General features: G+C 33.0%; 2 protein-coding genes across 5 annotated transcripts in view; one reads left to right on the top strand and one right to left on the bottom strand.

Annotated features, from left to right (window-relative positions):
- The first annotated feature begins 560 nt into the window (after positions 1–560).
- LOC137933481 (syntaxin-12-like) lies at positions 561–6,751 on the top strand. Its single transcript, XM_068777443.1, has 8 exons — positions 561–714; positions 854–957; positions 1,040–1,109; positions 1,595–1,745; positions 3,279–3,372; positions 3,963–4,084; positions 4,997–5,152; positions 5,651–6,751. Exons 2-8 carry the CDS (start codon positions 855–857, stop codon positions 5,735–5,737), a joined length of 783 nt encoding a protein of 260 aa, XP_068633544.1. The 5' UTR covers positions 561–714; position 854; the 3' UTR covers positions 5,738–6,751.
- A 2,787-nt stretch (positions 6,752–9,538) lies between these two features.
- The window catches only part of MESK2 (misexpression suppressor of KSR 2), a 42,986-nt gene continuing 27,312 nt past the window's right edge, over positions 9,539–25,212 (bottom strand). For 3 of the 4 annotated variants that reach the window (XM_068765343.1, XM_068765493.1, XM_068765578.1), the window contains 5 exons: positions 20,278–20,419; positions 19,390–19,536; positions 18,160–18,405; positions 16,120–16,204; positions 9,539–11,259 (listed from right to left, as the gene is read on the bottom strand). In XM_068765343.1, the coding sequence (XP_068621444.1) occupies positions 11,129–11,259; positions 16,120–16,204; positions 18,160–18,405; positions 19,390–19,536; positions 20,278–20,419 (751 nt within the window). In that variant the 3' untranslated portion in view covers positions 9,539–11,128. Of the gene's footprint in view, positions 11,260–12,656; positions 12,763–16,119; positions 16,205–18,159; positions 18,406–19,389; positions 19,537–20,277; positions 20,420–25,212 lie in introns of all 4 variants that reach the window. The other variant, XM_068765412.1, reaches the window with a different exon arrangement.

Below are 25,212 nucleotides of genomic sequence, written 5' to 3'. Positions count from 1 at the left end.
GTGTGTAAATAAGTATATGCGTTGACCATAGAGAAAATATGACGGACAATTACTATGGTAAATTTAATTTAAAATGTAGACTTTACGAATTTTTCAATTAACCAAAATTTTAAGTACTATTTAAGCTAATTTAGGTCTCTTTACAGTTTTAACAGACTAGTCATTTAATTTCTTATTTAGTAAAATTATAATGATAGTAAAATTATTAACTACATTGTTATTTTTCTAACAAGATTTTTTCATTTTTGATACTTTACTATAAGTTTTAAAGAGATGTTTTAGGTATTTTTTTTTAATTTTGCACCTTTTATTTTAACCATTTGTTATTTTAGGAACATTTTTTACTTGTAGCGACGACTATGTCGTTAACAAAATAATAAGTACGTTTTTAAATAATTAATACGTTTAAACTCAAATTTAACATTAACTTACTTTATGAGCGGAATGTAGTCAAATATGAGTAAATATTTTATAAAAATCGTTTGTGACCAAAGCATAGATACCATAGCTATTAGCAATAAAAATATTGTGCTTGTGGACAGTTCATTCAATACCTTGACGTTATCCGGAATTGCGTATTGGCCAACAGTCAAACCTGATATCTTGGTCTCTACTGCCTAACATATTGCTGTGAGACTGATCCCTTGTTATCTCAAATATTTTTTGCTCTTCGATTAGACTTCGTTTGAGCAAATAGTGTATTGTTTACGTAAGGTAATTTTAAAAAGAAATTAATATTCATCATCTAATTAGTGTAACGCCATTTTTTGATTCGATTAGGTGACTGTAAAGTGGAAATAAAATGTTTTATATGGCATCGCAGTAGTTGCTTAAAGATAATCTTTTGTTAAAGAATGGAGTCTTCATACCTTGGAGATGCGTCATACGGAGAGACCGATAATTTTACCCGGTTATCTCAAATGGCAGCAAGCAACATAAAGAAAATTTCGCAAAATGGTAAGATCTGTTTATTTCAAATAATTTATAGTTATTGCAATTAATAATTTAGATTTATTTCATATATATTTTTATATTTTAGTGTCGTCTATGTCAAAGATGGTTAACCAGCTGCATACACTGCAAGATTCTCAAGACCTTGCACATCAGCTGTAAGTAATATTTATCTGCTGTACAAAATTCTACACTAGCCTGGGGATTTTTACGCTTTTTTACTCTGTATAGGTCTGATTGAATGAATTGATGTTTCTGATGTTCACAATGAGTTGTTTTAATTATTTTTGACTACAAACAAACAAGGAATAAATTTAGACTAAATCATAATTAAATTAATTATAACTTGGTATCAAACAATATTTTATACTATTTTTTATTATGCTACACAAGATTTTGCAATAAAAATCATGTGCAATATTGTGTTAAAACTGTAAGAAGTTAAAGTTGGTGTCCAATAATTGTACTAAATATTGTCATTCATTCTGGAGCAGTTTGTGCATAGTTTCTATATAAACAACATATAAAAGCTTTATACTTTCTTTTCAACATGTTAAAGGGTAAAACAAAACTTTTACACAGTTTAGCATATTGTATGTTGTAAATATGTGATTGGTAAAATATTTGTGTTTCATTCTTTTAGACGTCAAATACAGAGCTACACACAAAAGCTGGCAAAAGACACATCTCCTATTATCATGGAACTGATGAAAATGTCTGGTGACAACACTTCTAGGAAACTCCAATGTGAACGTCTTAGTGATGAATATATTACGACTCTTAATGCGTTCCAGGTAACCTTTGGTATAATACTCATTTGAAATCTATGAGAATTTTAACAAAGAACAAAGAAGTTGTTGCCTCAAGTTATATTATCAAGTGAGATGAAAAACTTGTTTGTTTGTCATTAGAATTATTTTTTCTAGTTTGATTTTAATGTTGAAAAATTTAGACTTTATTAATAGTCATTTAAATTATGTTACATAATAAATAATTATTTTAATGTAAAGCCTAGAAAATAACTCGTTCACAATGTGGTGGTAAATAATTACATTTACCTACATACATTTGTAACACCAGAGAATGACTAGTTTTTGGATGTTTGTAAATTTTGTCGACTTGTGTAGTTTAGTGGAAGTATACACATAAGATGATTGGTAACAAGTGTTAAAGCATCATCATCGAATCAAGGTAAACATACAGAGCATTTGTTAACATGAAGCTTTATCCTAATCTAAAAAGTTATCAATCTGAAATTTGTTACATTAATTTATTTTTATAATTGAAATGCAACAGGGAAATAACTTTTCACTGTACAGAATGATAGTTAACTATAATCAGTTACAATATATAGTAATTTGAATTTGAAAATAGTTTTTATAACCATATTATTTTTGTTATTGTTATTAAGCAGCAAATTAGCTTTACATTCATCATTTTGGCACCCATTATATACTCTGTATAATTGATTATGGAGTATGGTACTTATATACACCCACTAAACTCTATAGAATTATTGGTGATTGAAATCAGTACAGAATTGTAGGTGCCAGCCACGATGCCACGCAGATGTAAAAAAAGATTAGAAAAAAAAAATATATTTGAAATTCTTAAAATTTTAATTCTTTCCTTTAATTTTTTAGTGGTGTCACTCATAAGTAATTGCACGACGTGACAGACAGATAAAAAATATTTATACATCACTTTTGATAAAAAAGACAAACATAATCGTCAATTCACCAGATGGAAGTCGACTGCGGAATATAGGGCTCTTCATAGTTTAAAGAGTCCAAAACCCAGTAATTCCGTCAACCTTGTCCATCATATAAGTGGGCGTCGTAGTGGACTAACACAATATCTGTTTAACAATCAAGAGATTTTATAAAGATAAAAGAAACAGTGCAGAACCTGCAATAATTTTCTGAGTGGATAACGGTCACAATTGTTGTCACAAATATGTCTTAAAAGTTCTTTTTTTTCGTTTTCTACATTCATCTTAAAAACTCGGTTGGCGGGATCAGCGAAAAATGGGTTTGTTCCACAGATCTAAGCGGCCTTGTTCCAATATAATTCCCCTCATTGCCTCAAATTGAAATTGCTTGCGGAATGGTTAATTTCGAAGCTTTATAACAGAAAAAGAATTAATTTCCCAAAGACGAGCTTATAGTTTTCAAAATGGCATTTTATTGTCAAATTTACTATTTACGATCGTAGATTAAAAAATTTACCTCATGATACTCCTTAATTTATCTAATCCTAAATGAAACAATTTCATCAAATAATTGATAAAGATTCTATTTATTGGATATAATTTCATTTTTATGCAGGCTACTCAAAAACTGGCAGCACAAAAGACAAAAGAAGATGTACGAAAGGTTAAAGCTTCAACAGTTAGAATCACTTCCCCACCTGCCCCTCACAGTAAGTGCATTTCATCACAACATAATAAGATTAACTGTATATCAGCAATGGAACATAATTCATTTGAAAACATTACTAAGTATTCAATGTGCTATATATAGCTAAATACATATTAAGATTTGGGATATTTTGATAAGTCAAAAAGTTTTGGTAAGTTTATGAAGAAATCAAAGAATAACAATGATATAATAAGTATCATGGTTATTATTTGATTTCTTCATACCTCAACTTCACTTTTTTATTATTATACCTAACCTAGCTGTCATTACATGAAGATACTTTTTCATGTAGTGACAACTAGGTTATAATAATTAGTAGTATTAGTAGTATCAACAAAAATAGTAATTTTACCTAATAATATTACAGTTTTGGACTGTTTGGTTGTAGAAAGTGTGTATTTTTAAGTGTCATCTTCATAAATTCTCTTTGTCACAAAAAACCAAACAACATAACATTGAAAAATTTTTTTTTTCAATTTTTTAACTTAAAATTTTAACAATGTACCCAATTTTCAAAACTTGACTGAATCCTATTTCTATTAAAAATAGGTTAATATGTTTTGAATCAATGTCAATGGTATTTGTGGATAGGTGGCAACTTGATTGATGAAGCCAATGATGGAAACAATGCTAGGCAGGAGCAGATGACAATGCAATCAGAACGTGAGCTTCAGGAGCTTGAGCAGCGCGAGAGGGACATACAGCAGCTTGAGGTTGGTTCATGTTGCCCAACAAAATGAAACACTTGCACTATTTAAATGCTACTTATAAAATGCATAATGGTCAATTTAGCACTGAAGGGATTTTCTACCAGGGATAAATTGATATAACAAAAAATACTGATGAAAAGGAAGATAATCAGTAAGATAAAGATAAATAATGTGCTGTAAATATACTAGACTTCTACTATTTATCTCTCTCTCTCTCTATCTATCTATATACTAATCAAGTATGTAAATGCACTGTTTTGTAGCACTGAAATATACTGATTATAAAGCTGAATGTATACAGATATTGGGGTATTGTTGAAAAATATAACACCAATTTTCTATTACAAATGTAAACAATTTTTTTTTGTGTTATTAATGACCATTATTATAGCACCAAATTAAAACCTTATCATAATTTTTATCAAGTACTTTGTTTGAATCATTATTTGATAAAGAGAGAAAGATATTGCTGTGTTTTAATATAAAATAAATGTATATCACATTACCAAAGGCCTATTTTAGTAAAAATGTAAAATTGTAAGACGCTATAATTCTTTTCATAAATTCTCCATATAGACAATGTGTAGTTCAGCATTGATTGAAGCATAATATTTTATAAAGAATCATACAAAATAATTCATACAATATTTTTATTTATTAAATGACCTGTGGATAGGAGTCATTTTATGATTTTATACCACTGAATAATAATGGGTATAGAAAAGAAACACAAAAATTTAGTAATATATACCAATTAGGACTCAACTGCATTCATGCATTTGTATATATTTATATATATTTTAAAGTGAATACTGCATTTGTATATCTTATAGTGGAAATTCTCTTGCAGGACATTATATAAATGTACTGTTTTGTACCACTGATGCATTATGCTGTATTTGTATGTTCTTGCAGAGCGACATAGTGGACGTCAACCACATATTCAAGGAATTGGGTTCTATGATTCATGACCAAGGTGCAGTGGTAGATTCTATTGAATTCAACGTTAGTTATGCTGCGGACAACGTCGAGAGCGGCGTTCAAGAACTGGGACAGGCAGCTAATTATAAGGTAATAAATAATATACATTGTTTTGTTAGCTTGCAATACTGTAATAATTGTATTAGTAATACTTTTCAAGTATGAGTAATAATTATACTCAGGAATTGTTTAGTGATGACGACGTAGCTGGAACAATTGCTCGTCTGAATTAGCAATGGGCGACGCATATCGCGCGTACAACCGACCGCAGTTGAGGCCAAAAGGTTTTTCGGGCGATCACGAGCCAGTAGACGCAGCGTGGGTAGCTCCTCCCCGGCCACTTGGTGGACCGACGATATAGACTAGGTCGTGGGAAGTGGCTAAATGTGATCGCGCATTACCGGTCATCGTAGCGATATTTGGGGGGGTGGCCTATGCCTTGCTGTGGCCGTCTATCGGCTGACATGATGGTAATGATTGGTAAGTAAGATATGCCTTGTTGTTTGACATGATTATTTTTTTTCGATCATCCTCATGTATGTACATCTATGTAGAAAATACTAAACAAAAAATATATTGTCATTTCAGAACAAGCTGAGGAAGAAGAAACTGTACTTGGCCATCATTCTTATAATAATAATTACTATTCTTTTAATTGTTATTTTCCATAAATAATCACATTAAATTAACTCAGGGACTTGTATTATAATTATCAAATACATTATAAGAATTAGATTTGTAAGCAGTAACATTTAATCGTTTGTATTGTTTTCATTGTTGATTTAGGATTCATACCAAAGTTTTTTGAAAATGTAAAAAATGTTATAGATTGATTTCTATGGTTTTCAGATTAATTTGGTAGACAGTATGGTGATGTTTAAATTATGATTTATTTGATAGATAGATTTCCATTGCCTCTTCTTAATATTTAACGTTATTTTATTAATACATAGGCAATTTTAATTATTGATACATAATGATTATTATTCTATGGGCTTTATACTACCAGTAGTATAATATACTATAATAAGAGTAACATTTTTCAGTACGTTAATGATTACTAATCAGTATGTACATGTATATTATGATTTAATCATATGTAGTTCATTATAATAATAAGTCAAATTACTTTAATGTCACATTGTACCAAGTCAAGTTTTAATTGTATTATAATGTATTATTATTGTAATGAATAAGATCATTCCCATATATGCTGCTTTAGAACTGAATGCTCACTGAAGGAATACATAATCAGGTCGTAAGAAACTACTATAAAAGTATATCCCTTGGTCTAGGCTTTTATTGACACATTTTATTATTAAAATTTGTGCTGTGTAATAATGTAAATTGTGTTCACACACTATTTGTGGTATTTAACTAAAATATTAAGCAGTGAACTGAAAATGATCTTTAAATTTAGATTTTCATACAGAAGGTATAAAATTAATTTGTTTAAGATAAGAAAAGTTATGGTAAATCTTCATATTTACGTCCTAATATAATGACTACTATCATATTTAATGTCTGATAGTATCGGCTGTGACTGTGCGTGTAGTAGTACTTGCTGTGCGTGAATGTATTTCATTATAATCTATTCATATATTTGTATAATTATATTATTTCTGGAAATTTAATTTTGTAATTTATGCTAAAAGCTATATAATATCAATAAAAATATGATACAAAACATTTGAAGTTTTATGTTCTTCGAATTTGTGAAATCTTATTGACGTAATGTAAAAACCTTTATATTTGTATATATCAAGTAACAACAGAGTTTCGATGATTATTAACATCACACAACTTCTGGATCTGCCTAATAAAATTTATACCATAAAATGTTATATTACTGATAACTAGCTAAGGATACGTTTACATGCATCTGTCGTTTGAGTGGTTGTGAAAGCGTTCTTTTGTTCTGTAAACACAGAACGAAAGAACCCAGTTTATTCCAATTTCGTCGCATTTTTATTTAATATGTGATTGGAAAACGTGGAGCTGTGAAAATTTATTACCAATGGATGTTAATTAATTAAAAAAAATTAATGAAAGAGACTAAAAATCAGATAATGATTAAATGTATGACATTAAACTAAATTTGTACATTGCGCAATTTAAAAAAAAGTGGTTACATGTAAACGCATCTTTTTCTTTACAACTGATGACTCCCACATTATGGTCATTATCATCAACACATATATTTTTCACTTGTTTATCAAAGTGTGATTGTATGAACTTTGTCAAAAGTTATAGAGTGAATGAATGAACAATATTTAATTTAAAATTATTGAAATTAGTTGAAACAGACAACTTACAGCATCACAGAATTCATTGTGAGACTTCTTAAACGAAAGCAGCTATTCATCAGACGTTAAGTGATGTTTTGTATACTTCATTGCAATGTATTATCATATGAAACTATGGCTCATTAGCTTAATAATTTTACTAGCTAAGTTGCTCTCCGATAGGGAACAGCACACATAATGTAAAGGAACGGAACTGGATGCCGAGGTAGTCTTACTCCACCTAGCTTCAACGAGGATAGATACTAAGTAAAAAAGTAAGGTGAAATTGTCATTTAACACTCCCGGAAGGCAAGTAACTTTCTTTTCATAGGTTGCTAGGATTGTCTAACATTTGCCAAGCGTCCATTTGTCAAAAGTTGGAAAATCATTTTCATACCCTTTTTTGTCTGAAACGCATCAAGTCTCTGGTGGTGCTAAAATCACTCAATTTTTTGGAAATAAAAACCAGCAAAACACGACTAACATCGATTCGCAATTATCGCATACCCGATTTGGTTTCGTGCGACTTCTGGCTATTAAGTAAAAACAAAGGCCAATGCGGGGACACTGTTTTGACACGATTGAGTTGATGAAAACCGAATCGCAGGTCCTGAAAGCTTTACAGAAAAAAAAACTACAGGCAAAAGTGTTTTATTGATCGAGGGGGATGAAATTGAAAGAATAAACAAAGAATTCACATTTCATAAATAAATCCACCTTACTTTTTTATCATAGTATTACGTCACGTTTACATAAATGCTTGTTAAACATGCATATTTGTAGAGTACTTAAATTGGTTTACTGTGAGACAATCATAGTATAAAAAGAGGCCGCTGAATGGGATCCGGTATGAACCGATCCTATGTGAAGGTTTAGACGTAGAGGCTGTGACCGCAATAATCTCCTTTATCGACCTCAGAGAATATCAATAAGAAATCTCTTGTCCGCTGCAGGTAAATGAGATTTAACTTTGCGTAAGCTTAACCCACCCCCGTGTGTTCAATATCTACGAAGAAGCAGCGAATGTTTCTGAAACATTCGCTGCTTCTTCATAATAGGATAGTATTTTCGTACGTGGATCTATGTTTAAGTATAGTGATGTAGTTTTTTCGAATATGGATTTAAGTTCTAGCATACTGGGGTACTTTTTTTTAACGTGGATCTATTTTCAGGCATACAGAGGAAGTTTTTTAAAACGTAGATCCACGTTCAAGAATACTAGAGTAGTTTTTTCGAAGTGAATTCACGTACAGGCATACTAGGGTAGTTATTTCGAACGTGAATCCACGTACAGGCATACTAGGGTAGTTATTTCGAACGAGAATCCACGTACAGGCATACTAGGGTAGTTATTTCGAACATGAACCCACGTACAGGCATACTAGGGTAGTTATTTCGAACGTGGACCCACGTTCAGGCATACTGGAGCAGTTTTTTCAAACGTAGATCCATGTTCAGGCATACTAGGGTAGTTATTTCGAACATGAACCCACGTACAGGCATACAAGGGTAGTTATTTCGAACGTGAATCCACGTACAGGCATACTAGGGTAGTTATTTCGAACGTGGACCCACGTTCAGGCATACTGGAGCAGTTTTTTCAAACGTAGATCCATGTTCAGGCACACTAGGGTAGTTATGTTAAACGTGGATTCACGTATTAAGCACATACAAGATGGATAGGTGTTATATATCGAACGAACCTCTCGGCAACTCCAAATGATGTCAGGTTGCTGCTGCACAAAAAGGTGATACCGGCGGAGATTGAATTTTCCTGGGCCTTGGCACTAACGTCTTTCATACAGGAATACTGTATTTATCCATAGTACTGTCGATAATAACTTAGTACCGAGGCGTTTCTTCACGTTAAATTCCAAAGAACCATCTTTCCAAAAACATTGTCTTCAGAAGGTAACGTACCGTCACGTCTCAAGCTTTTCTCAAATCAAAGTTTTTTGGTTTAATCTATGTAATGCATGCCATGCTTAAACTGAACTTAACTGTTATTATTATGTCATGGTTACCATATATCATCGTTATAGATATTATTAGTCATTAAAATATAAGGGATTGCTGTACATTAACTAATTTACATAAGGTTGTAGGAATTGTGAAATAATACAACAATACTTTATAAAATCTTTAATATTAAATAAACACGAATTTGATTAACATATTCAAACGAATCGACTGTTTTAGCTGTCTTATTTTGAGATTCTACTAAATATTACATTTATTTTATTCATTGTACTTCTACGAAGCGTAGGAATTATGCGTGAGAAAGTTAACTGTCACAGGCCAAAGTTGACAACGCAGTACTATGTACGGTAAACTGTACGTTGCTTGGAAAATGTCAAACAAATAGCTTTACGAGCTACAGCTAACAATTATTTACTACCCAGACCTACTTTTAGATCGTTGCTATCCTACGTACAAAGAGATTTCCTTTTTTCCCGTGTCGTCGTTCATTTTCAAAAAATAACATATAAATGTTTAATCTAATTAGAGATTTTGTTCTGTTTCTAAATAGCAAAATTATGTAATGCACAATATATCAAATTCTTCAAATGTTTATATTAATCAAATAACTAATTTATAAAAGTATATCAAAACTTATTAAACTAATATTTAAATATTTTAATGTAATTGCGGCCACCTTTTATTACTTGCAGACTTAAAATAATTAATCCATAAATAACAGGTTACAATACTTTCTGCGAGATTAAAGTAAAATATAGGTGATCACATTATATCAGGAACATAAACAAGGTAACAATAGTCGACCCTGAGAAATAATACTGAAAACATTTGATAACAAACATTATAGAGGCCTTTTAAAAAAGTTACACAAAACATTTTAATAAATAGATCACAACACATCGGTACATGACAGAGGCCATTAATCATAACCAACGGACGCGCAAAATTAATTATTTTTAATTAATATTTTTCCTTTAAAAACAATTATTCGTTAAATTATTTCAAAAAACTATCTTGGTCTTTGCATAGCACCCAGTGACTTCGTTAATGCAGCTCTCTGAGACACATTTTCAAGTTATTACTACCACATATCTTACGACTGATTTCTCCAAGAGGTTTCAGTGCTAAAATTCCATTGGCAAGTTACTAAGAAAGGTTTGGGTTAACGTCTAATTAATTTTTGCATCAGGTTAAAGCAGACACTATTTAGTAAATTACAGCGCATACACATGGGATGTTTACACACAGCTCAGCTAAGTGGAACAACACCTCGATACGCGTGTTCATATTTTGTGTTTAAATAATAAGTTAAACGTGTTATCACTACTCTACCCGAATATTTGATAATGAATGCTATAACATATGGTGTATACAAGTTTTACATATATGTGTATTTAATTTTTTTTTTCCTTAATCATGTACCATAATATTACACCAGTGCGACTAACTCCCTTGTGCGAAGCTAGCGTCGCCCGTCTCGCGTCGTCCCATCCAACATTGAAGATTTCAAATTCATACTACAGAGGCTGTCTTGCCTCGATATGTACACTCAACGTTTTATAATCATACGTCATATCTCAATACCATAGAAATTCGTTATGCAAACGTCATCCAATTGACAAGCGAACGCGGAACTTTACAATTCAAGATCTGTGAGGGCACCATTGTCGTTGCAGATAAAATCGATGTACTTCAACAAAAGTTCCGCGACCGCCCTTTAGCGAGCGTGACAGCGGACGAGGAGAGGATTAGAGGTTTGCAGGGAGTACTTGGGGGTGGGGGGTGAACGTACTGATAGCTTTTAGCAGACCACGGCCTCCGAAATAGGGTTTTCTGTGATGCGGATGACGGGCGAATGACGACATGGGCGGCGCCGGCCAGCATCCGACAGCCGTCGGAATGCTACAATCTTCGTTGGTGACAAAGGCGCCACTGTAACACCCAACCGCATAATGATCACTAAGTAAGCACCCACTTCACCGCCAAATTCTAAGTAAATGTCATTTAATCTCCAGAATGAATTTAGGCTAAAGAAAATATTTATTTTAAAAGATATTTAGTCGGCGAAGAAACTCCTTGGTATGTAAAATCACATTGTGGGTGTTATTAAAATTCAGGGACAATCGTAACAAAATTTATAGGTTTATTATTATTAACGTTGATAATTTATGGTCTATTAACACAAAAAAAAACACATAAAATAAAATTTAATAATATTTGTATCTGTTAAACATGTAACAATTTTTTTGTTTAAAATAAATAAGGTTTTAACAAAACAATGTTTGATAAAATGCGCTCATGCAATTACCCCCTTTTAGTTATTGAAAAGACTTTTCAAAAATTATTAAAGACTTTTTATACTACACCAGTCTGCAAAGATAACGGGTCAGTGGATAATACGTCAATGTAGTGTGTTAAAATGAAATTAGTAATCTGAAAAGAACCTTTTTTTAACTCGTTTCTCTCAATTAAGAAAGTATAATTGTAAATATGAATATTGTTTTCGGGTTTCTTTTAAATAATATGTGTTTGTTTGCACATGATGGTCTGCGAAAGGCATATAAACAGATAGCCTATGTATAGATACGTGTACTGGAGACTACTCTGACATGTTTCAGCAGTTGAGAGGAGATTCAAAATGATCAGGCTGATCTTTTCTTATCGGATATGGTCACAAATTCAATTTTATCGCCGTTATTGTGCGGCCTGTGCGGAACAGACAGGTAGGAGCCCAGATCGAGCTAAAAATATTTGTTCTATATACGTTTGAAACGAGCAAAACCAATACTCGGCTATCCCACATAAAAACAGACCACATTGCATTAAAATTTATTTTACAGCATGCCAAAACCATGTCAATAAAATGTGAAAAAATCATCGCAAATTATGTTAGAGTTTCACGAAACAATTTTAAATAGTTCAGGAAGTTTTACAGATATTTTGAGGGACCCATTATCTCTGTGATCCAACGCTATACTAAGCTAAACATAAAATAGCTAACATTTTACTATAATTTATGAGAAAATAGCTAACATTTAACTAATTCTGCATTTATTTGTAGTTGGCGGTCATGATTAAACAAGGAATATACTCAATATAGACTTTCAGCAATGAACTCTTATGAGAATTAACTTGTCATTTCTTCGTAGCTCACAGAGTGTGAGAGAGAGTGCGAGCAACAAGACGATGAAACGTTGCCATTGAGGGTAATACATTTAAAGAAAAAATATACGTGGATGTAATTAAATATAAAGCTTGGTAAATAACAAAAGATATAAAAAACAAACCATAACTTAAAATAAAAAAAAAAAAATTAAAAGTGAACTCACTCTGACTAGGTAAGCTGCTACCAACAAACGGTCTACTTGTGTTTTGCTTGTCCATTCGCGACACTATTTACTCTTTGTACGCCTATATTGTGCAGTTTCAAAACGGCTACGGATTTCGAAAGGAAAAACAATGTAAATATAATGGTGCATGTCGCATACCCACAGGTGCTCCGAGTTTAGTCTCGTGCAACTGCGTGATTGCCTTATGGATACACTTAATAATAAGAATAATAAAAAACATAATTTATAACATTTGGCAAAATATGTTTTTATTTTTAAATAAACGTACTTCTAGTACTATATATTACATAAATGAAAACCAAAGTTCCAGAATGCCTTATTTGACGGTGTTGGAAATAGTTTTTTCGTACTTATTACGCAAATTATATATGTTTTACCTCTTTGTTATCTATCTATCAATCTATATATATATATACTCATCACGATATTTTTACAACCTTATTTCTTTCTCCGAGTAGAGTTCAGCTAAGAACCTCCGGGAAATTTCTTCTGCCGTGAATTGAGCCGAGGCGTTCTTATTAATGCTTGTTTTCTAAATCTATCATATGTATCTTGGCCAATATAGATTTTCATTTGTTATAAATGACTTAGAATGTGTCTTATGAAATTACAAGCATAAAAGGTAATGCAGCTCACAGGGTATCGGACTGGGGACAGCTACTTATTTATAAAATATACATCACTACGCAGTTTGTGTGATTCTACTAGTGTAGAAATGAAGAGACTTGATAAAACTATAACAAATACCTGTAGTAGGATAATGTTAAAGCAACACGATCCGATCAATCTTGAAGAGATCGAAATAGGCGGAAATATGACAATGCAAGGGCTATTTGAGATCACTTATAACCGAGTTGTGTCGCAATGTTTGCTGACTGTCTAAAGAGTGTTGCGTTTGACGATATCTTATTATCAATTATAAATCGCAAACAACAAAAGAGATAAACGCTATTTCTTAAAATAATATAATCAGCTATTGGCAGTAGAGATCGAAATCGATGGTCGCCAAAAACTAATCTATATGGCATTAAGTCCGCCATTACACAAGTTGTAAGAAGAGCGAACAATTAACAACTCAGAATTGACAATACTTTAAAAATCGGTTCACCAGTATACAATAGTGTCAAAAATTATTAAGTTTCACTGTGGAAATTGATTCATTAACTTTCTTTCGTAGAGCATCCAATTAGTAAGCTTTTTGTATGTTCGAACTTTTTCAAATGGGTCCAAATTATTTAATAGTTTACCATTAGTTTATCCGCAATGCCTTAACTTATTAGCATAAGCCGATCATGTTCCGATTTTTCGAAAATGGCATCAACTTTATCAGTAACATTTCGACCTAAGTTCGCATCCTCAAAAATGAAAACTGAAAACACCGAACCAATTTCGTATAATAGGTGTATCAAGTACATAAATGGTCTAGCTTTTGCTGTATTTATTTGTTGTTTTGTAAAAAAGTTTTAAGTTATATAGACTTTTTTGTTTTAGTGTATAGAAGCTTTATCTTTTTATAGTTCTATTTTCAAAATTTTTATTTTTAAATCAGCTAAAAACCAAGAACCAAATACTGAGAGATTTTACTGTCACATTTGTCTTAAAAATTACGAAAAAACTTTTTCCGACCTTTATTATGATATATACACCATTAGCAATGCAATAAAAAATACTAATAAATCATGTTAGATTTAAAGAAAAAAAAGTTAATCAATTTGGCAAGGATACAGGTTTAAGTATTAATAAATAATTATATACTTTTAAATATAGTGATTTTATGAAAGTGATTTGTGAAAAACATGACAACCGTGGTTTCAATGATAAGAATTGAATTAAGAAGATTACAAGCAAACCACAACTTAAAGTTAAATCACTACAAAAAGGTCAAAAGCTACTCGCACACAAAAACTACACAAAGCTGTTCGCATACATACCGCGTATTTAGGGATGTCGCGAAACTCAATTGTTAATCCAGGTTCAAACATAATTGGTAATACATTTATTATTACTTTCAAACCAAAAACTAGTTTTAAAGTTAATGTTAAAACTATTAACGAGTATTTTGAAATATGGATATCTGCATCATTCATTTCTTGTACGCGTACACGTAAACACCTGTAAACTTTTACGTGCCGTTTAATTGATATAAAATAACAGCAAAATATTATAATTCTGTTAGAATTAGAAACATTTTAAGACTATGTTATAATCCATATTTATTACAAGCATTTTCTTCATTAGTCGGTAGCTTTACGGCCTTACGAACATCTTCCACAAGGAGTCTTTTTAAAAAGTAAATGGTACTTTAGAGTTTACGTAATAGTTTATTTAAAATAATTTAATTAATAACTAAAATTAAGCTCTACACTAAATATATGGAAATGTTTCATGCTTATTATAAAAACATTATTATCAATTGCGGTGTTTTTGGGAAGCAATACATTTTCAAAATTAAACTCGTAAATATGTACGTACGAGTTAGATTCCATTATGTTTTAAGATTTTCGTAAATATGTACGTACGAGTTAGATTCCATTATGTTTTAAGCGCGGGTGCATATGTTTACCGTTGAAACACAAAGCCGAAGATTACGCATTAACGGCTCGCAGACTATGGCCACCATTATCTTTATTTAGTAAACATTTACACAATTACTGGCTGGTTCAGAAATAGACAAATTTTTAAAAGGACGTGAGATATACGTATAAACATATGCCAAGCATAACAGTGGTATATATAGATATAAATACGACTGTTATGCCTGGCATATATTTACTTACAAAATATATGATGTCCTTGCATTGTATAACATGTACATACACTTACATTATACTTTAGACGGCTTCATCTGTTACGTGAGTGTACTAACATAATATTTATTTCATTTCTTCGTAAAAAAACAGACGTGATGAATCCGGATGGCGAAAAACTGTTAGATAACTCCATCTCTTTAATAACGATAATGGTTGTCCATAGTGGAGTATTTACCAGAGCAGTCGAAGTATTTGTATTTAATCGAAATATTCTATAATTATTTTATCGCATATTTGTACAAAAGCATTAATTGAAGTCCATAAAAATTAATAAGTTTATACATAAATTAATAGGTTTTAGTAACCGATACATTAGATTAAAAAGCCTTTGTAAACGTTTTGTTATTCTGATTTGCAGCATGCATAATTCTTATAAAAAGTATAAATGCTCTTGTGAGAAAAATAATTTGAAAAAGCTTCTTTAAATATCTTACAGCATTCAACGAATGTCAATATTTATTATAAAAATTAATCAAATCACTTTACATGGTCACCTGAAAATGATGAAGTAAGTTTTGTATCCTTGACATGCGGATGTTGTAGGATATTTTGACGTTATCGAAAGTTATAATATTATTTTTATAATTAATTCCCAGACAAATCAAACGAGAATGACTAATCCTTTTACTTACCATAGCCCTCTCCTTGTAAGAAGAGACGGAAAGCTTCGGAGATTTTGCCCGGTTGTTCTTCGAGCACCATGCCTGAGTCAGATATCTGTGAGATAATTTTTATTTATCAGAAATTCGATTCATTTCCACTTCTGATCAAATTTCTACCAGACTTCTATTGAAAATCCGGGTATCATTGGATTTTATAAAATTTAATTCATGGATTGTCACAAAAATTTGGAAATAAACAATGCTTTATAAAAGCCAGAACCAGTGAAGCATAGTTATTTTGTCCAAAAAATATGCAAAGATGTGAGATTTGGTCAGATCTATTGATACGACAGCAGATTTACACATTATGACTTTAAGTTTAATACTATGTTAATGTCGTCGAATGAAACAGACTTACTCTTAGTTATAGAGAGATTTACCCACTGGCTTCTCAGCCAATATTCCCCAGCTTTTACGTTGATGGTTTAATAAACGGAAGTGACATATTGAAAACTCAAATAAGTTAAAGACTAAACTCGTAAATTTATTACTAAAAAAAGTTTTTAATAAGCAGAAAAGGTCAACAAAACATCGACAAGTTTTTGTTAAACTTTTCGAAAATAAAGAAATAAAATTAATAATAATTCGGTACTTGATAACAGGAAAATTGAAACATCTACTACACTGAATTAAAGGAAATTATTTATCAAACTGTTTGTATGATACTTTGCCATTTGCTGAAGTTCGCTAGAAAAATGGTAGAAATTAGATGTAATTTCTTAATTTTTTGTAGAAAAAAAGGGCAAGTTCATTTCTTTTCTAACGCAAAACAGTTTATTCAAAAGACCGTTATAATATAACTACAAAGTTGCTTTATCGGTAAAAACCAGTTTATAAATGACATCTTACTGCTGAACCGCTGACAGGAAAATCCGGGTAATTGGATTTAAAAATGTTGTGATATTTAGTTATTGCCTTATTAGTATTATGGGTGTATATAAGGAACCAATGAACAGCGGTTTTAACAGTTATCGTTGCATCCAGCTCCGCTGAGCAGCGGTCTGGAAATTATGAAACACCTCGTACAATACATTCAGCGGTTAAAGACGAAGGTCTACGACCAATGTTATCATCATTTATTCCTATGTCCCCAAGATGGGGCAGAGGGCGTGCTCAATACGTCGCCATCCCGTGCGGTCTTGAGCCTCGTGCTTTACTTTGCTCCACGTCATTCCAACTGCTTTCACCTCTGCAGTGATCGTCCGCCCCCAGGTTTGCTTTAGGCAGCCACGTCTTCGCTTTCCTTGAGGATTCCATTCTAGGGCTTGCCTCGGTATGTGATCAGGGTCCTTACGATTAATGTATCGGTCCGTAAAGAGGGTTATGCTTGGGATTTTTCTATAAGATCAAATCAGAAATGAACTAATTTGCAGACAAACGAAAGTTACTAATGTAGTCCTGCGGATTGGTAAGTTGAAGTGGCAGTGCGCAGGCTACACAACGCGCAGAAATTCTAGAGTAGAGACCACGGACCGACAGGTGCTGCACAGTGCGGCCGCCCACAAAGTGGAGTGAAGTTGCGATGTTGTATATTGCCTGCGCTTCTTTTTTTAATCTCTACTCGGAAAAAAATATTGTCTTAAGCTTTGAATGTTGCCAAAGAGGACACAAAAGTTAATACACGAACTATTAGTAACATAAGACGACGATATTAGTCTCCTAGTCTACGAATCGCAGCGTTCCTACGCTACAACGTGTAGTTACACAATATCTAACACAAAGTATTGAGACAGACGACTTTGTTAAGGTTATCACAAGATGCTAGCGTCTTCCAGGTGGAGTCCGTTTCCCACTGGTCTTGTTGGACATTTATATGGGAGACCTATGTCCATTAGTGAACCTCGCACGGCTGAAATTATGATGATAATGATGACAGAAAACCATTTCTATTGTATAGTTGTCAAAAATCAATAAATCCATCAAATCAATCAATAAAAAAATATACTACCAATAATATGGTCGCACTTACTTGGTTGAAAATGCTGGTTGAAACTGGAGTTGATCACTCACCTTCATCCAAGTGGAGTTGGTGGGCTGCAGTCGGCCGTTGAAGGTAACGGTATCGTCGACGTGCGGGGACAGTGCGCCGGTTATGTTGAGGACGGGCGCTCGGATGGTGGCGGCGTCACGGGCGATGTTCAGATCGGTGCGACGCACGTACGAATCGATCAGCAGCGACAGATTGGTGGGGTTCACATTGCGCGTGAAATACGCGCGGTACATCTGCGCTAGGTCGTGGTTGCGCTCCTCGGGGAACTGACGACAAAATACTCCATTCAAATTCAAAAGTCAACACTTTAAATTTCGTTAAAGGTATATAACAATTCTATTTTTTATTTCAAGATGTCAGTTGTGTCGTAATATTTTATTCGCTAACATACATATAGCACTTTAATAAAATAAATGAAAAATTCCAGGGCAGAAAATTTCGCAGAGCTTTTTATTTTAAACTTTCGCCGCCGAGCTGCATAAAATGAAAAACGTTTAAGTCATTGTCTAGACGGCGAATTGCAACGCCGCATTAATTTTATTACAATCGCTTTTAGTTCAAAATTCCAGTGTTTTTAGAAAACAAGGGTGGATCGGACCACAGGCGAAGGTTACAAGTGAAAAAGCTTATGATACATGAGAGAGATTGTTTTACATGGCGAAATTTGTAGCGTAAGTTTAAATGTTTGTGGTGACACTGAGCTATTTTAGATAGGTGGATAGGAATTCAAATGAACGTTTGGGGCGGACCTCACGCCACAAGAGCGTGAACAGCGTCGCGGTACAGCTTCGCTATGCACACAAAGCTAACACGGTTGTGAACGCATCGATGAACACTTCGCCTTTGCAATGCAAATGCCGACATTGTTTGCGTTAACTTTAATTTAAAACTGAAAGCATCTAAAGTTACTTTAAAACCTGAAAATATTAAAGAATTTTCTTCACGAATAACGCCTTCGTTGCTACTTAATTTGTATAAATTAAATACGACATGTATGTTGAATATATATAAGAAAGTATACGTATTTAGCAAGAGGAGTACATTTAAATTTTAACAGAACAAGCGGCATGTCAATTTGAACGCGGGCCAAACGGGAAGAGCATTCGGCGCACGTGAAAATTTTGCCAACACTGGTTAACATTATAAGTTCAAGCATTTTTATCTCAATACTTTTGTTAAAAGTTGAAAAACCAATTATTTCGAAGTTATTTTTTATAAAGGTACAATATCTGTCTTAATTAAAAACATACTCGTCCGAAGTGATGCCACATGAGGTAGTCCAATACACCCTGCGTCATTCCGCGGGAGCGCAAAGAGCGGGAGTTCATCTTCTGATAAGCCCACTCGATCCAGCCCGCCTGGTTTGACGTGCAGTTGATCAGCGCTAAAGCATCTACCTGCAATAAAATCAACTTTCTTTGCATACCGGTCATATACTTTGAAAGAAGTATCTTGATTCGTCATCACCATATCAGCCATTAGTTATCAACTGCAAAGCAAAGGCGTTCCCAAAAGGTCGCCACGATGATCGAACTTGCGCTGCCCATCTCTAATGACTTTTCGCGACCTTATGTAGTCGATGCACCTAGTGGGGGCCTAGCAACGTTGCGCCGGTAGACTCGTGGTCGCCACTCTTCGTCGAAGATCTTTTGACCCCAACAGCCATCGTTTTCATTTCTCCGAGCTCAATTTCATTTCTTGGTTCTGCAGATACTCATTTACGATTCGATTTCTCAGCGAAGCTCCGATCCGTTTCCATTGTTCTCTGGGTGACCTTAAGCCTTCTAATAACCCTCTCCGTAAGTGAACACGTCTCGGATCCGTGGGTCATCAGCCATAACACAATGGCTTGACTTTCGTCTTGATTTGCCGACGTGAGTAAAAGACTTATTTTTAAACTCTGTATCTAAGTGAAGATTACTAGTATATATATAATTTTAACGAGTGATGGTATTATTTATATTTTTTGCTGGTTTTGTTAGTGAATATTAAGTATTCTGTTATATTAATAATTATAAAGACTTTATTTACCGCTTTGTATTTAATTACTGTAAGCATGGTAGCTAGAGTAATCGAATAATGTCTACGTAAAAAAACATGTGCCATTCCTCCTGACGAAGGTTTAAGTAAAAACTTACCTTTTCCGGGTGAGCGAGAGCAAATCTGGCGAGAATGTTCGCGCCTGCGCCCACACCGAATCCGATAAAGGATTTGATACCAAAATGACCGAGCACGTAGTTCAATTGATTAGCCAATTCATCCATAGTCGGATAAATGTAACTGAAACATGTCAAAAACTGTTAATATATAATAATCCCCCTAAAAATATATGCATTGTTGCATACTGTAAAACCATTGCGAGTAGTAGTGTTCGCACTCCCCGGATGTGTCTTGTGAAACGGCATTTTCAAACGCGGCCGCTGCTTTCTCCGACATCTTGAAACTGTATTCCATAATTTTTCTTTTTTTATAATAATGAATAAGAATCTAAAGGTGCGAGCACTCCTTACAAGTGGATTAACCAACAATTCCGCAGACGCCATAAGCAAATCTTTGTTCATTTGGTTTTATGCGCTGACGCGTTATCTTTTTAAAAGTGGACTCTACTGCGTGGATGTGGTTATGTATGAATTAGACATATACCAAAGTTCGAGCTTGCAGGAAATACCTGGTAGGAATCTTTATTGTCCGACTGCAGCATGTACCGCATAAGTTCAATTCTAGTTTCCGTAGTCGCTGTTGGACGTCCTTCGCGTAGATCATCAGCTCTCAGTCTGAGCTCCGAAAACCAGTTTTAAATAGCAATATGTGGTGAAGCTTCATTACAGAAAGCTAACCGAAGTGCAATATGATTTTACTTCTGACTTAGCCGTAACAAAAATCGTAAAAAACATACAAACAAAATTTTTAAATGTTAAACCAAAATATAGCCGAAACGTAATTTCTAAGTTGTCTTCAATATGTGTAATTAAATAAGAGAATCGTATTTAGTCTCAAAAATGATTAGTAAAGTTCACTTAACGAATTATAAAATTATTTTCTTAATTTTATTTTTAAGAACAACAGCTTTAAGAACTTTCAGTGTCAACAACGTCTTTCCATGAAATAACCGCAAGACCAGCATCAAAACAAGTTGTAAGTATTTTTCAAATTCTATTATGTTATAAAGCTAGGGCGCGCGGATCTTCCAAACATGCTAATTTATTTTTGTAGATCCACGGCGCTGCAACGTCATAGATGCACTGAGACTTGAGCAAAGACAAGTATATCGGGTGTCCTAAACTTATATATCTTTTAGTCCGAATTTAATACTTTTATATCAAAGTATTTTGTTGTTTTAAGTGGGTAGAAATTAATTTGCATATCTGCTCCAAAGGCGGCTTTTTCGTGTTTATATAGATGGTGAAAACCCTCCCGAAGTTACTATTACGTCACCTAATGCCAGCGAACAGGCACGCTCATGCCCCCATTGATAACTCGCCCGACATACATGTTATCCTCTTCTTCTAATAGGTAAAAAATCCCATGCTCGTCATAGTCTCGTAAAAGGAGCAGACATAGCCAATTTGCCCCTAAAGGCTTACTTAAATCTGGAAGGATCAATAAGTAACGTACATATATTGATTGGTTAGTTTACCTCAGTAATAAAGCTAAGTCATGGCATATATACACTCAAATTAGGCGGTTCTCCTCCTCACCGCGTCGTATCCTCACTACTGAGGATCCTGTTCTTTTTTGAAAAGTTCGTGACGCACTTTGTTACGCCATCTGTGCAGATCTTCGGCAGTGTATATTGCTTTGTGTGTAATGGTATCAAGCATTGTTCGGAATTGATTAAACCAGCGCACGAAGTAGCGGCCTCGTGGTCGCTGTTCATCTATCTTCCCAGTGATTAAAAGTTTTTCAAAGTTTAATTAGGTATCGTCTACATAAATTACAAGTTTCGTTGTAAAATTCAAACACAATCACAGCGATATACAGATACACGCAGTGATAAAATTGTGAATATTTTGTATTGACGCTCACCGAATTTGTTTATGCTTTACCTGTTTTTACGAAATAAAAAGTTTAAGACTTTAATAATTAATTAGAAAAACGAAAATAACAGTTCACGAAATAATTTTGTAAAAATGTTTCATAAATATGGTAATTTAGACCTTGCGGTAATATCTGTAAAGGTAGATAAAAAGATAGAGATAATACATATAAAAGAATCAATCAATACAGAAACAATAATGGGAATTGACTCAAATATTCATAAAATTTAACAAATGTAAAACTACACTTTTGTTAAAATGCGACAATAAAAGTGTTAATTTACTTCTGAAACTTTTGTCTATATCACGATAATACTATTAAACGTTCATCGCAAAGCAGTAATGATTAAGAAAAAGTTAGATAGCATGAATAAGTCTAATGGTGAGCGCATTGGCAGTTGCTAATAAGGGCATTCGTATTAGAGTAATTACGTAACACTGCGGCAACAAACCAATCTATTATTTCAAACCGACTTTTGTGTACCTACACAAATACACCGCTCCCTACACTAATAGGTTTATTTTACGAATAATTGATTTTATTAAAGTTTTTAATTTTACATTCATCAATATAATCAATAATTTTAATATGATCGAATAGTTCTAAAGTGAATATTTCAATAATTCTACCAATTCTTTTATAATTCGATTGCTTATTATATATTTTATGACTTTTAATTTACGTAGTTGATGTTTGAATTTAGTCTTAAATATTTAGTGTTATATTTTTTGAAGATAACATAAATTGACTTATTTATGATATAAGCCCCATAATTATAAGAAACATTTCTAGTTGTGTAGCTGTGTATGCCTGTGAAATAAATTATTTTATGAACAAAACTGAATCGTTTTGTTCTTTTTAGAAGAAACTTAGCTTTGTTATCGTAAATTAATTAAAATAAAGAAAAAAAATATCACACGAACATATTTTTTTACAATTTTCTTAATACAAAATAAAAAGGTATGGGCAGACGTAAGTTAGTAGCTCGCCCCATCCCAGCCACTAGTACAGTCTCTATCGAGCGGCGCCCGGTTACATAACACTGCGGTACGGAACACGGCGTTCTATTCCGCCTTTGAAACTTAAATCTGAAAATTTCTTATATTCTGCTAACATCCAATTCAAAAGCTAACCTTAGACAATAAACAAGGTTATTAAAAGTAATTGTAAGGCAATATTGTAAGCTGTATTTCAGAAATATTGAACATATAATGAGGTAAAATAACTCTTTCATTAATTATATTCCCGTGACTGTATAAGCTAATGTGACCGGTATGAGGTCACGTTTGACATGCGCGATGTCGGCGCCAGTTTGTCGCGACTTTAACCTATTATTGCAATTTATTCACCTATCCTTTGCAGAGATAACGTTATGAATAATCAATCTCATTTTTGCGCTGTCACTGTGAGTACCCTTTAATAAAACCGACATTCGACGTCACGTAGAATTAACTTTGTATTAATTAACACTGAAAGTTGTTGTTATACTTCTGCAGTACTTTCTGGTAGGTATTTCTATGCAATAATTTAATCATAAAATGTTATAGGGTAATAGCTTCCATACTTAGATTCATATTAATAATGCTGCGGATTAAACTATTACAATTTATTCGTTTGTAGAATTGTACAGTTTTACTACATAAAGGAAGAACATTATATCATTTGCCGAAAACAAAAATAAAATGGATATTAAAATAAAGTGAAGAAGAAGAGAAGATTGAAAAGGCCTCTGGATTTGAAAAAAATAGAGAGCAGAGATAAGAGAGTAATGATATAATAAACATAGTAGCAACGAGATAGATTTTTATAAACGTAGTTTAAAAAAGGGCTTAAGTCTTGGATGATTAAGACTTTTACAAGGCAAATGATATACGAGATGTGGTTTTGGCGCCGAATTTTAAGAATCTCATGGACGGCGCGTCGCTCTGATTCTATGGGCTATCCTAAAAGCTCGGATTAAAGACCCGACTATCCACAATCTGCTTGGGTATTATAGTCTATTACTTCGGCTACTGTGTACATAAATGCTAAACAGTCACCTTCTCGCTGGACTGAAGCGGTTCCAAAAGCACAAAACACCATTGATTGTGCACGGTTTCTCAAATTTTCACGAAACCGTAAAACCTGGAGAAAAGTGGTGGTGACCTATATGTGTGGCCACAACAATTAGTAATGAGGATACGAACAAGAAGAAAAGAGCTTAATGGTGAAGGTTAGCCTGCGCTTCAAAATGCGTATCCCATAACAAACCGGGCGCTTTGTTTTCGTCCTACATTTAAAACAAAGAAACCAAAACGTCTACTTTGCTTCCAAGAAACAAAAATACAAACAAATCTGTGCATATACGGTATATAATGCATGTTGTTATTCGTGACGACTGTTGGCAACGGAACTGCGGCAATCGATGTCCTAGATTTAAATTATATCCTACGTTATTAAAACTTATAAATCAGTTTACTGTCGTTTTAGTAAGGTTTAAAAACAGTCGGTTTACTTTACAAGGTGTTCACGGTAACACCAGTCCCTTAAATTGAGAATTAAATTAGGTTTAATTTTTTTCTGGAAAGAGAGAAAATTAAAGTATAAATACTGGAAGCTGTACTTTTTCCTTTATTACTGATTGTATTTTGAATTAAATTACTGCAAATTTAACGGATCAACTAACATGTTTACGTAAGTTATTCTGATTTTACCAGCATAAAGACTTATTATAATTCTAAAGAATTTTTTTAAAAAAAAATTAACTTTATTGCACGAATAACATTTAAATTCGGGAAAACTCATAAGAAAAGTTAGTAACGAGCATTAATTTTTTTATCGGCAAATTCATTTTAATTTTTCTACATAATCTTTTATTACATCAATAGATTTAGTTCAGCGTTTTTTTCATTTTTCTATTTCTTCCAAATAACAGGTTTTATTAAGGCCCCAAAATACATTGTTTAGGTTATGACCTCTTCCTCCGATTCAAATCTTTTACTATTATGGTATTATTCACTATATGACAAACATGTGTAGTGATCTCACTACCACTA

Source organism: Battus philenor, unplaced genomic scaffold (assembly GCF_028537555.1).
Source record: "Battus philenor isolate CCGP_79_NKW_IND1 unplaced genomic scaffold, ilBatPhil1.0.hap1 SCAF_1, whole genome shotgun sequence".
NCBI classification, from domain to species: Eukaryota; Metazoa; Arthropoda; class Insecta; order Lepidoptera; family Papilionidae; genus Battus; species Battus philenor.
This window is presented reverse-complemented; position numbering and strand designations above follow the sequence as displayed.